Source organism: Pangasianodon hypophthalmus, chromosome 26, assembly GCF_027358585.1.
Source record: "Pangasianodon hypophthalmus isolate fPanHyp1 chromosome 26, fPanHyp1.pri, whole genome shotgun sequence".
NCBI classification, from domain to species: domain Eukaryota; kingdom Metazoa; phylum Chordata; class Actinopteri; order Siluriformes; family Pangasiidae; genus Pangasianodon; species Pangasianodon hypophthalmus.
This window is the reverse complement of record NC_069735.1, coordinates 327,501-342,500: the sequence shown is the minus strand read 5'-3', so window position 1 is coordinate 342,500 and position 15,000 is coordinate 327,501. Positions and strand designations below refer to the sequence as shown.

Here is a 15,000-nt window from a genome sequence, read left to right as displayed (position 1 = left end):
CACACACACACATACTCTATACACACACACACACATTCTATACACACACACTCTATACACACTCTACACACACACACTCTATACACACACTACACACACACATACTTATCACACACACACTCTATACACACCACACACTCTATACACACACTACACACACACACTCTATACACACCTACACACACAATCTATACACACTCTACACACACACACTCTATACACACACTACACACACACACACACACACACACACACATACTCTATACACACACACACTCTATACACACACACACTCCACACACACACATACTCTATACACACACACACACACTCTATATACACACACACACACACACACTCTATACACACACTACACACACACATCTATACACACACACTCTATACACACTCTACACACACTATACACACTCTATATACACACTTTATACACTCTATACAAACTATACACACTCCATATACACTCTCTACATTCTCTATACACTCTATATACACTCTATACACACACTATACACACTCTGTATACACTCTATACACACACACTATACACACACTATACACTCTATACACACACTATACACACTCTGTATACACTCTATACACACTCTATACACACACTATACACACACTATACACACTCTGTATACACTCTATACACACACTATACACACTCTGTATACACTCTATACACACACTATACACACTCTGTATACACTCTATACACACACACTATACACACACTATACACACTCTGTATACACTCTATACACACTATACACACACTACACACTCTGTATACACTCTATACACACACTATACACACTCTGTATACACTCTATATACACTCTATACACACACTATACACACTCTGTATACACTCTATACACACACTATACACACACTATACACACTCTGTATACACTCTATACACACACTATACACACACTATACACACACTATACACTCTATACACACACTATACACACTCTGTATACACTCTATACACACACTATACACACACTATACACACTCTGTATACACTCTATACACACACTATACACACTCGGTATACACTCTATATACACTCTATACACACACTATACACACTCTGTATACACTCTATACACACACTATACACACACTATACACTCTATACACACACTATACACACTCTGTATACACTCTATACACAAACTATACACACTCTGTATACACTCTATACACACACTATACACACTCTGTATACACTCTTTACACACACTATACACAATCTGTATACACTCTATATACACTCTATACACACACTATACACACTCTATATACACTCTATACACACACTATACACACTCTATATACACTCTATACACACACTATACACACTCTGTATACACTCTATACACACACTATACACACACTATACACACTCTGTATACACTCTGTACACACACTATACACAATCTGTATACACTCTATATACACTCTATACACACACTATACACACTCTGTATACACTCTATACACACACTATACACACTCTGTATACACTCTATATACACTCTATACACACACTATACACACTCTGTATACACTCTATATACACTCTATACACACACTATACACACTCTGTATACACTCTATACACACACTATACACACACTATACACTCTATACACACACTATACACACTCTGTATACACTCTATACACACACTATACACACACTATACACACTCTGTATACACTCTATACACACACTATACACACTCTGTATACACTCTATACACACACTATACACACACTATACACACTCTGTATACACTCTATACACACACTATACACACTCTGTATACACTCTATATACACTCTATACACACACTATACACACTCTGTATACACTCTATACACACACTAACACACACTATACACTCTATACACACACTATACACACTCTGTATACACTCTATATACACTCTATACACACACTATACACACTCTGTATACACTCTATATACACTCTATACACACACTATACACACTCTGTATACACTCTATACACACACTATACACACACTATACACTCTATACACACACTATACACACTCTGTATACACTCTATATACACTCTATACACACACTATACACACTCTGTATACACTCTATACACACACTATACACACTCTGTATACACTCTATATACACTCTATACACACACTATACACACTCTGTATACACTCTATACACACACTATACACACACTATACACACACTATACACACACTATACACACTCTGTATACACTCTATACACACACTATACACACTCTGTATACACTCTATACACACACACTATACACACACTATACACTCTATACACACACTATACACACTCTGTATACACTCTATACACACACTATACACACTCTGTATACACTCTATACACACACTATACACACTCTGTATACACTCTGTACACACACTATACACACTCTGTATACACTCTATATACACTCTATACACACACTATACACACTCTGTATACACTCTATATACACTCTATACACACACTATACACACTCTGTATACACTCTATACACACACTATACACACACTATACACTCTATACACACACTATACACACTCTGTATACACTCTATACACACACTATACACACACTATACACACACTATACACACTCTGTATACACTCTATATACACTCTATACACACTCTATACACACACTATACACACTCTGTATACACTCTATACACACACACTATACACACACTATACACTCTATACACACACTATACACACTCTGTATACACTCTATACACACACTATACACACTCTGTATACACTCTATACACACACTATACACACTCTGTATACACTCTGTACACACACTATACACACTCTGTATACACTCTGTACACACACTATACACACTCTGTATACACTCTATATACACTCTATACACACACTATACACACTCTGTATACACTCTATATACACTCTATACACACACTATACACACTCTGTATACACTCTATACACACACTATACACACACTATACACTCTATACACACACTATACACACTCTGTATACACTCTATATACACTCTATACACACACTATACACACACTATACACTCTATACACACACTATACACACTCTGTATACACTCTATACACACACTATACACACTCTGTATACACTCTATACACACACTATACACACACTATACACACACTATACACACTCTGTATACACTCTATATACACTCTATACACACACTATACACACTCTGTATACACTCTATACACACACACTATACACACACTATACACTCTATACACACACTATACACACTCTGTATACACTCTATACACACACTATACACACTCTGTATACACTCTATACACACACTATACACACTCTGTATACACTCTGTACACACACTATACACACTCTGTATACACTCTGTACACACACTATACACACTCTGTATACTCTATATACACTCTATACACACACTATACACACTCTGTATACACTCTATATACACTCTATACACACACTATACACACTCTGTATACTCTATATACACTCTATACACACACTATACACACTCTGTATACACTCTATATACACTCTATACACACACTATACACACTCTGTATACACTCTATACACACACTATACACACACTATACACTCTATACACACACTATACACACTCTGTATACACTCTATATACACTCTATACACACACTATACACACTCTGTATACACTATATACACACACTATACACACTCTGTATACACTCTATACACACACTATACACACTCTGTATACACTCTATATACACTCTATACACACACTATACACACACTATACACTCTATACACACACTATACACACTCTGTATACACTCTATACACACACTATACACACTCTGTATACACTCTATACACACACTATACACACTCTGTATACACTCTGTACACACACTATACACACTCTGTATACACTCTATATACACTCTATACACACACTATACACACTCTGTATACACTCTATATACACTCTATACACACACTATACGCACTCTGTATACACTCTATACACACACTATACACACTCTGTATACACTCTATACACACACTATACACACTCTGTATACACTCTATATACACTCTGTACACACACTATACACACACTATACACTCTATACACACACTATACACACTCTGTATACACTCTATACACACACTATACACACTCTGTATACACTCTATACACACACTATACACACTCTGTATACACTCTATACACACACTATACACACACTATACACTCTATACACACACTATACACACTCTGTATACACTCTATATACACTCTATACACACACTATACACACTCTGTATACACTCTATACACACACTATACACACTCTGTATACACTCTATACACACACTATACACACTCTGTATACACTCTGTACACACACTATACACACTCTGTATACACTCTATACACACACTATACACACTCTGTATACACTCTATACACACACTATACACACTCTGTATACACTCTGTACATTGTGAAAGCTGGTTGTTTCCCATTCGAGAGCCTCTATAAATCTATATAAAGCATTTGTTCTGTTCCTATATTATACTCGAGACATCTGATATGCGATCTGGAATTTCTCGTCCCTCTCATTTCCCTGTGAGGCGTCCGAATGTCTCCTACGCTACAGAAGCGTATTACGTTTCTCAGAAACAGAGCAGGCAGTTGAGCTGAATTAATTTATAACTCAGATGAATGTGTTGTTTTAGAGACGGAAGAGAACTAACTGAACATTACAGTAATATAATACGACTAATGGTTCAGTCGCACGTTAGCTTCTGATCCTTCAACAGTTTTTTCTAACAGATAATCTAGCTACAGGACAGGTTCATTAGCTACACGCTACCTGTGGAATCAGGTAGAAATGTGTAATATGTGTGTGTAATCATTGATATGGTGAAGTTTTCATCTTCAGGACACAGGAGTCTCGGTGTTTATGACCGTGTTGCTCAGGCTCTTTTTGACTTGTACTCCACATCATGAGCAAACTTCCAGAAGGTTTTTTTTTTAAATGAGGCTCATTTTTTAAGGCTGCAAAATGTAAATGTGTGAAATAAAAAATTGTTTTTTGTGCCTTTTGTATTATAATTGTGGTTGTAGTGACTGTAGAGAAAAATCCTGCACATGCTCTCATATTTGCACACAACTTTTAACTTCTGAAATATTTAATCAGTCACATAAAAGCCTCAGTTCCAGTTTTATTTAAAAAAATCAGGGATGGGATTACGTCTGGGAAAGAGAAAAACAGAGGCAGAGAAAAAGTCTAAGAGTTTAATGCAGCGTGAGAATGAAGGAGGGAATGAGAGCGGAAGAGACTCGGGTTTGAGAAGTGAAAGAATTGTGTGTGTGTGTGTGTGTGTGTGTGTGTATATGTGTGTATTGTTGGCAACGCTATATGACCAGGGCTTTCTCTTTAATGGATCCATCTTCTGCACCAAAGCTTAAGAGGATTCCATTACTGAGATATCCTGTGTGTGTGTGTGTGTGTGTGTGTGTGTGTGTGTGTGTGTGAGTGAGAGAGAGAGAGAGAGAATTATCTCAGAACTGGAGCTTAAATCTGGTGGATTTAGAGGCCATTTCATTCCTTCACATAAAGTGCTTGTGTGTGTGTGTGTGTGTGTGTGTGTGTGTGTGTGTGTGTGTGTGTGTGTGTGGAGTGTTCATCTCCTGACAAAAGTAAGTGAATCCAACAGTCAGTCAGTAAACGTATAGGGAAGCGTAAGTGATTTGAACAGATGTAAGTGCTGAAGCGTCTGCAGTGAACTACAGAGTGACGGGAAAATGAATCCGAGTTTAAATTAATCATCACTGTTAAGATACTTTGCTAAATCCTGCTGGAAATTCTCTCTCTCTCTCTCTCTCTCTCTCTCTCTCTCTCTCTCTCGAAGTTGATAAGACCAAAAAAAAAAAAAAAATCGCACCTTGTTCCGCATGTTACTGAGAAACCGCAAAGAAGCGTAAACTCCTCTGTCCTGAAGACGTCGCAAAACTTAAAGTTACAGCTTTACCTCTGACTGTTACAAAGCGCTGACACTGGAGACTCCTTCCATACATGTTAAATAAATAAATGTCTAATGTAGAAGGATAGTTGCACTCAAATTAGATAAATATCCTCAGGTGCATGAAGCAAGAAAAAATTCAGAATCCAAGGCAGAGGCTGTGCACACTGAACGAGACCAGACCACTGAGGTCTTATCAGAATATACATTTATTGCTTTCAACTTCCACAGTGTAAAAAGTGCAAAGATCCGAGAATAAAACCGACCAGAGAGCAAACGGTTCAGCACAGAGCTTTCTTCACTGCTCACCTACCACACGTTCATCCCGTTCATCCACACAGCTGAAGACTGAGACCAGCTGAGCTTAATCAAGAGGAACTCCTAAAGTCACAGATCTCAGTTCCAGAAAATGGAGATACATCACAAAACCACAAAACCACACCACAAAGGCATAAAAAAAATTCAAAGAAAACATGAAAAATCCATCTCTTCATTTAAGCCATTAGGAGTTAAGCTCAAAGATCCAAAAAAATCTCTCTTTGACTTTCTTCCTTTTTTCTTTTTTTTTTTTTTTTTTAATACCTTTGTGAGATACTTTAGGAGTTCCTCCTGATTAAGCTCAGCTGGTCTCAGTCTTCAGCTGTGTGGATGAACGGGATGAACGTGTGGTAGGTGAGCAGTGAAGAAAGCTCTGTGCTGAACCGTTTGCTCTCTGGTCGGTTTTATTCTCGGATCTTTGCACTTTTTACACTGTGGAAGTTGAAAGCAATAGTTAGTTAGTTGTGCTGCTGTGGCAGAGTTCCACCAGGTTTATACGTGTTTATACGTGTTTATACGTGTTTATACGTGTTTATACGTGTTTATACGTGTTTATATGCGTTATATATTTTCAGCCAGGTGCTATGGATATTTTGGAGTTTGGTCCTGAGAGACGGAACATCACAAACACACGAGTGCTGCTGGTGCGTGAGGAAACCTTTACACACACACACACACACACACACACACACACACACACCGCTACTGTAACAGGAAGTGACATAGTGCATGTGCTGATTATTCCTATACTGCCATGACTATTGCTCAGTATTTGCAGGATCTGTGCTGAAGTGTTAGATCATTAGATAAAATCCAGAAGAATAAGACGCTTGCCACGCTTAAGAGGAGCTCTTTCACCGTTTAGTTGCCAATTTATCATTTTCGGCTCTTTTATGGAGTTTTGTGGGCGTGGCTAATTTTCTGAACACGTGGTAATTGATATTATAAACCAAGATTAATATTTTCTAATTATAGAAGAAAATTAATATAGACACTACTAATTTCTAACACACACCTCTTTATTTGTGTAAAAAGCTAACTGAATTCACTTAAACACTTAAACAATCTAAAAAATACTAAACTAACAACTAACATGGACGGATCTGTCTCCATCTCTCTTGCTTTCACTTGCTTACGTTTTTAATCAAGTAAGTTTTCAATTACAGTTTCTTTGATAAAAATTACAATCATACATTAGAATTTTTTAAATTGCAGAATTATTTTAGCAAAAAACATGCCAAACTTTTCTTCTGTTAAATTTTAGAAAAGAACACTGAATTCTACAGGAGAGAGGTAAATGCACTTTAATTTTTAATTTGAATTTAATTCAGTATATAACGTTAGCAGTTACATCACAATCACAATGCAGCTGCTATTATGTTGTTGTACAGCAGTACCAAATATACAGTGTACTGTTACACAATAATACTCCTCTAATGTGTGTGTGTGTGTGTGTGTGTGTGTGTGTGTGATGGTCTCAGATTGAGCAAATCAGGAAAAACCTGGGAAGAAGGAACCGAATGAAGTCCTCTGTTTGTCTGGAAAGGTATTTCAGTCTTTTTGTGTGTGTGTGTGTGTGTGTGTGTCCATTACTGGTTTATAGCCCGTGCATGCCATCTTCTTTTATTCCAGCTACGACTAATGGATCTTTTATGTAGAATAAAATAGAGCATAACTCGTGTGTGTGTGTGTGTGTGTGTGTGTGTGTGTGTGTACAGTTTTGTTAAGTACAGTGCCCAGTACCTGAACCATGATCCCATAATGCAAGGCTGCCTTCCCAGCAACCCCTGGATCACAGATGACACCATGTTGTGGAATATCAACTCAGACATGTGAGTCTCACACACACACACACACACACACACACACACACACACACACACACTAGCAGATGGATTAGTGAGGCTTTAAGCTGATGTAGAGAGAGACTCAGGTGAAAGAAAACCCTGAACAGAAGAGCTGTAGTAGGTTGTTGTTCAGTAAACACTGCCCCCTGCTGGTGTGGATGTTGATCTGTTTTATAGTGTGTGAGAACTTGTAGTTTATAGTTTATGAGGTGTGTGTGCATGATTTTATTGACCAGGGTTGCCATGCCGACAAAACTCCGTGTGGAGCGCTGGAGCTTTAGCTTCATGGAGCTGCTGAGTGACCCGATGGGCAGAAAAGAATTCCTCACTTACCTGGAGAAAGAGTTCAGTGGTACACACACACACACACACACACACACACAGAAACACACACGCACACAGGAAATGTTTGAAGGTTGATTGACACTTTATTTATTTAAATCTATTAATAACGGAGAGCCTGAAACATGACTAAATTAAACATTAGGTAACTGGAAAAGAAAATCTCAATTTAGCCAAAACCTGTTTTTTTTTTTTTTTTTTTTTTTTTTTATGTTTCTTTGTGGATGTTTTCCCACACTCCTCCTTTCATCATTTCACTTCTCATTTATTCCTTCACCTCTCCTCCCTCGCTTTTCTCTCTCTCTGCCTTTTCTGTCAGCGGAGAACCTGTGTTTCTGGCAGGCGTGTGAGGACCTGCGACACGGAGAAACTTCCAAAATCCCAGAGAAAGTGGACGAGGTTTACAAGTAGGACTTTCTCACACAGCTCACAGAGACACGTGCAAAGCTAAATGTGGACACAGAGCTGAGCTGTAGCGCAGAGACGGCGGGGTTTTCCAGCCGATAGTGACCAGGCAGCTGAACTGCCAGCCTCAGTAGTCAGAACTCCTCCAGGAGTGGGTGGGATTAGTCAGAACTCCTCCAGGAGTGGTGGGATTAGTCAGAACTCCATCTAGAGCATCCTACTCCATTCATGTGATATCTGCAGTAATAAGTTAGTGTAACGAACCCTCACTCATCAGCAGTGCAGTCTGGGTTTGCAGCGGTTCTGTGTGTGTGTGTGTGTTTTTCCACAGCCAGTACCTCGCTCCCGGAGCTGCACACTCGGTCAACATCGACGGTAAGACGATGGCTGTCACTCTGGAGGGAATGAAGAACCCAGATCGCTTCGTCTTCGACAGCGCACAGATGCACATCTACGTCCTCATGAAGAAGGCGAGAGCTTTAAGAACATCTCATAACACACAAGCGGAGAAACCGCGCACAGAACACTGAACATCACAACATATTAAATATTAACAGCAACCAGACGTATAACTCTGTACCCTCTATGTGTGTGTGTGTGTGTGTGTGTGTGTGTGTGTGTGTGTGTGTGTGTGCAGGACTCGTACACTCGCTACTTAAAGTCTGAACAGTACAAGAGCTTGCTAGCGAAAGCTGTAGTACCACAGGAAACAAAGAAGAGGTATAAACACACACGAGCCTCAAATATTTAACATTAGTCTCAAAAAAAGAATCCACTTACACCCTGTGTGTGTGTGTGTGTGTGTGTGTGTGCGCGCGCAGTGTGTTCCCGTGTATGCGTCGTCAGCGAAATTCAAGCTACGCCCCATCTCTGATACAAACAGGAGATGAAAATGGAAAGAACAACGCTGGAACTGCTTCACAGATTTAATCACACACACACACACACACACACACACATGCGCACACACACACACATATATATTACAGATGCAATAAGTTTAAAGCCTGTACTATAACCCATATGCTCCAATGTGCAGAACCTGAACCGTACAGAACTGAAAGTGAGTTCACACCTGCACCTGTTTCTTTTCATTATTATAATGTTTATTCAGCTGATTCAGCAGGGTTGCCATGGATACTCAGAAATGAGCCTTCTGTGCATTTTATAAGTTACGAGTTATAGTGTAGTGAATTCAGATGTTTGGACCTTGGATTGAAAATCTTAATGCACTAGAACACACACACACACACACACACACACACACACACACACACACACACACTCAGGCTGAATTTATTGAATATTTACACCATGTAGGTGCCTGAAATGTAAAAGTCCACAATAAACTACAGATTATTTAGTCACATCATATCGAATTAATTCTAATTAAAATATAGCGATACTTAATAATATGCATTAAATCACATTAAACTGCTATTTTAACCTTCTAATCTGTTTACTATTTTTTTCCACATTGTTTCACAAGTTAAATATTATATATTATTCATCACTGTTTATTTTTTTCATTGTATTTCTCTGTATTGTGCATCGTTTAGTTCGTGCTAAATACATGAATAAGAGTTTTTATCTGATCCTTAAAGCACGCAGAATTTCACCAAAACTGACTCTTCATAAAGCAGGAACTGAAGTGTGTGAGACTCCGAGTGCCGTGTTTTTTTATTCCACATTTTTATGCCACTTCACCCACATCAACACTGATACGCTCATTTCTATCTTGGAAAATAAGAAACGGAGAGAAATGAGAGAAAGAAAATAAAATTGACTTGTGACCATTTTTACTATTCCTACTTTACTATTAAAGCGTAGAACTGTTTCAACAATGTAATTAGCATACGCAGTAATAAAGCTCCTATAGCTGTATGAAAGCTTATGAGATTCGCTTAAAATGTTTAACGCTTAGAGCTGGAACCTCCACGGGCAGGTTCAAGACCGCGACTAGCCGAGTCCGAGTCGAGACCGAGTCAGAATCGAGTCCAAATGAAAGTGAGTCAAGACTGAAAATCATCAAATCCTTTTCGAGCCTTTACTTCAGCCAGTCAGCTTCGTTTGTACGTTTCTCTGGTGATTAATGTGGAATTAGTTCTTCATGCAAAAAGAAAAGACAACACATTAATTTACAAACTCTTCATCAAGACCAGGACCAGCGCCCGAGACCGAGACGAGTCCAAGTCCATCCAGAAAACATCTCGAGATCAGACTCGAGTCCTACAGCAGTAATAACACTTACACAGATACTGACACTCGCATACTTTTAACATTAACAACGTTCACTAGCTGTAGTTTACCGCGTTCAGTTTACACCATCTACCGCGTTCAGTTTACATCATTTACCGCGTTCAGTTTACACCATCTACCGCGTTCAGTTTACACCATCTACCGCGTTCAGTTTACACCATCTACCGCGTTCAGTTTACATCATTTACCGCGTTCAGTTTACACCATCTACTGCGTTCAGTTTACATCATCTACCGCGTTCAGTTTACATCATCTACCGCGTTCAGTTTACATCATCTACCGCGTTCAGTTTACACCATCTACCGCGTTCAGTTTACACCATCTACCGCGTTCAGTTTACACCATCTACCGCGTTCAGTTTACATCATCTACCGCGTTCAGTTTACATCATTTACTGCGTTCAGTTTACACCATTTACCGCGTTCAGTTTACACCATTTACTGCGTTCAGTTTACACCATCTACCGCGTTCAGTTTACACCATCTACTGCGTTCAGTTTACACCATCTACCGCGTTCAGTTTACATCATTTACTGCGTTCAGTTTACACCATTTACCGCGTTCAGTTTACACCATTTACTGCGTTCAGTTTACACCATTTACCGCGTTCAGTTTACACCATTTACCGCGTTCAGTTTACACCATCTCCCGCGTTCAGTTTACATCATCTACCGCGTTCAGTTTACACCATTTACCGCGTTCAGTTTACACCATTTACCGCGTTCAGTTTACACCATCTACCGCGTTCAGTTTACACCATTTACCGTGTTCAGTTTACACCATTTACCGCGTTCAGTTTACATCATTTACTGCGTTCAGTTTACACCATTTACCGCGTTCAGTTTACACCATTTACTGCGTTCAGTTTACACCATTTACCGCGTTCAGTTTACACCATTTACCGCGTTCAGTTTACACCATCTACCGCGTTCAGTTTACACCATTTACCGCGTTCAGTTTACATCATCTACCGCGTTCAGTTTACACCATTTACCACATCATCTACACCAGCTAGTTTCTGCTGTAAACGTGTCCTAAACATATCACTTGCACATTTTTATCCAGTGTCAGTGTTTGTTTTTTTCTGGACCTCTCTCCTCATAAATCACAGAATAAAGCACAAAAAGCTCTTCATATTCTCTCATTTTCCTGGTTATGAATCTGTCTTGTTTATGAAATATTCAGATGGTGGAAGAAAAAAGAAACGCAATCAATAAAGAAATGACTCCGGCGACTTTCTGACCCTCAGCGGAGTTTTTATGAACACTATCAGATCTTTTGGCCTTCATTCAGATTGTGTCTAACACAATACTGAGAGTGTAGAGTTTCTTTTGGAGAAAGACGCTCGGTGCTGAACTCCTTCACTCCTCGCTGCGGATACAGAAGCCAGAAAAAAGACCTGCAAGATGCTTGAGCCGCCTACAAGCTGATTTCCTCACAAACGCGCAAAGCGAGGTCGAACCGAATACCTTAAAGAATCTAAATTCTCATGATGAGGAAGGACGTCTATGGTATATAATTGAGTAATCACTTTATTAGGAATAATCAGAGTTTTAAAAAATGCTTACAAAACAAATTTCAAACATCAACAAAACAACTGAAAAGAACAATTTATTTTATTAATAAAACATTCTTCATTCCAGTTGAATAATATTCTATTCTTCTCTGCAGAACCTCGGCTCTAATTAACTTATTATTAGTTATTGTTTAATCATCACACAATCACACAGGTACAGTCTTATGATTGCAAGATTGCAATACACACACACACACACACACACACACACAAACTGCAATGAAGTGCTGAAGAAGTCCATGGTCTAGAGTAGATCCAAAGTAGTCCTTATGCCTTAACACCCGGTTCATAACCACAAATACGATAAAAGAACCAAGAAAACCAAAGAATAAAGGTCTCTCTCTCTCTCTCACACACACACACACACACACACACACTCGCTGTCTCTGTCTAAACAAATACACACAACCAAAACCTCATGTGTAATTTATAAAAGTGCCTTATACAGTAGTATTGTTCTTCTTCTTCTTTTTTTTTTTTTTTTAAAAAAGGAATAAAGCTGCATTGTGTTTCACCTGATTTAATCAAGATCCTGAATAGATATTAGAAATCACACACACACACACACACACACACACACACACACACACACACACTAAAAATCAAGTGCTACTGGCCGTGTCTGAGACTCCAGCGTGTAAATTGTACCGCACATCATCAGTGTACGATTTTTGACACGAGTTCTGAGTTTCCATCAGCTGTGAGGTCACACACACACACACACACACACACACAACAACACAACAACAACAACACAATCACAATCACAAACACATCGACTTCACCTCAAAGCGGAAAGGGGCGGGCCTCGCTGCACATCACAGGCTCGTTGCTGATTGGCTGGAGAATATTTCACAGGAAATCTTACTGAGCTTAAATGAATCTACTGAAGCTTTCAGTGCATTCAAGTTTAAGAGAACGACGGTCCAGTAGTACATCTTTACTTCTGCAACTACAACTTTAATGTACCGTTTCTCCAATTTATTTTATTTGTTGGTTTACATTTGCTGTAAACTTTGCACACGTGAATGTGAGTATAGGAGCAAAAGGAAATCAGCTGCTGGAATAACAGCAGTAACTTCATATTAAATCGTTTTCACCAGAAACGTTTAGACAACACACTGAAAAAGTGCTATTCTTTGTGCTTGTGTTAGTCATGTGATACACCGTGTCCAATCAGCAACGAGCATGTGATCATTCGGTAAGGACCGCCCCTTTCTGTTCGGAGCTCATGTTGTGTTGTTGTGTTTCACAATTCAGTGTTTTCTGATCTGCTGTTGCGTTTTTGGTTTTTATTATTATTATTTTTTGTAACATGTAACTTTCTCATCTCTGCTCGTAAAGACAGCTGGTGAAATCAAACACTGTCCCAAATAAAGCTGCATCGCCGGGGTGTGTGTGTGTGTGTGTGTGTGTGTGTGTGTTCAGGGGACGACGTGAAGCTCTTCCTTCTGGTTCAGACAGATTTTATATCCACAGAGTTTGCGTGGCCAGCCCCAGGGCGGCACGTTCTTCTCGCGCGGCGGCAGGAGGAACACCACGCTGGTGGCCACCATGATGTGCCAGATGGAGTGTGTGTAGTAGTAGTTGCTGTCGGTCTGAGCGAAGGCGTACACACACAACCCGATGAGCGCCGATACGATGCCGGGGATCAGGAAGAAAACCCAGCGCTTCCACGTGGGTGGATAACACTGGCGCCGTTTTACACCACGGTATATCTGTAAAAAAAATAATAATCATGATGTAATAATAATCAGCCTCAGCGCTGCTGACTTCTGGATTCTGATTCTGACTGAATACCATCAGACGGGTCGGCTCTTACCCAGGCGCTTAGCATGATGGCTAACGCAAACAGCACAGGACCTAGAAGGTTCCACAAACCTCTGCGGTCCAGCTGCATCGCCATGGCGATGAGGAGCGTCCCACCCAAGAAGAAGACCTGGAGGACAGGAGAGACGCGTTACCATGACGAAAAATTTACACCGTCACGTCTTTGATCTAGTTTTATTTTCCAATTCACACATTTTCTAGCTGCAGCGCTGGACTTCGTTTATCAGTGAGGAGACACCGGGTCACATCAGCATTATGATAAACACAAACA

General features: G+C 39.4%; 2 protein-coding genes across 3 annotated transcripts in view; one reads left to right on the top strand and one right to left on the bottom strand.

The window, feature by feature from the left end:
- The window catches only part of rgs11 (regulator of G protein signaling 11), a 19,199-nt gene extending 8,096 nt beyond the window's left edge, over positions 1 to 11,103 (top strand). The window contains exons 9-17 of the mRNA XM_034300280.2: positions 7,047 to 7,115; positions 7,741 to 7,764; positions 7,953 to 8,017; positions 8,190 to 8,303; positions 8,555 to 8,670; positions 8,980 to 9,067; positions 9,397 to 9,535; positions 9,703 to 9,785; positions 9,887 to 11,103. Coding sequence (XP_034156171.1) covers positions 7,047 to 7,115; positions 7,741 to 7,764; positions 7,953 to 8,017; positions 8,190 to 8,303; positions 8,555 to 8,670; positions 8,980 to 9,067; positions 9,397 to 9,535; positions 9,703 to 9,785; positions 9,887 to 9,995 — 807 coding nt within the window. The 3' untranslated portion in view covers positions 9,996 to 11,103. The remainder of the gene's footprint in view (positions 1 to 7,046; positions 7,116 to 7,740; positions 7,765 to 7,952; positions 8,018 to 8,189; positions 8,304 to 8,554; positions 8,671 to 8,979; positions 9,068 to 9,396; positions 9,536 to 9,702; positions 9,786 to 9,886) is intronic.
- A 1,734-nt stretch (positions 11,104 to 12,837) lies between these two features.
- The window catches only part of pgap6 (post-glycosylphosphatidylinositol attachment to proteins 6), an 11,015-nt gene continuing 8,852 nt past the window's right edge, over positions 12,838 to 15,000 (bottom strand). For both annotated transcript variants that reach the window (XM_034300278.2, XM_034300279.2), the window contains exons 12-13: positions 14,722 to 14,838; positions 12,838 to 14,617 (exon numbers count right to left, since the gene is read on the bottom strand). In XM_034300278.2, coding sequence (XP_034156169.2) covers positions 14,324 to 14,617; positions 14,722 to 14,838 — 411 coding nt within the window. In that variant the 3' untranslated portion in view covers positions 12,838 to 14,323. The remainder of the gene's footprint in view (positions 14,618 to 14,721; positions 14,839 to 15,000) is intronic.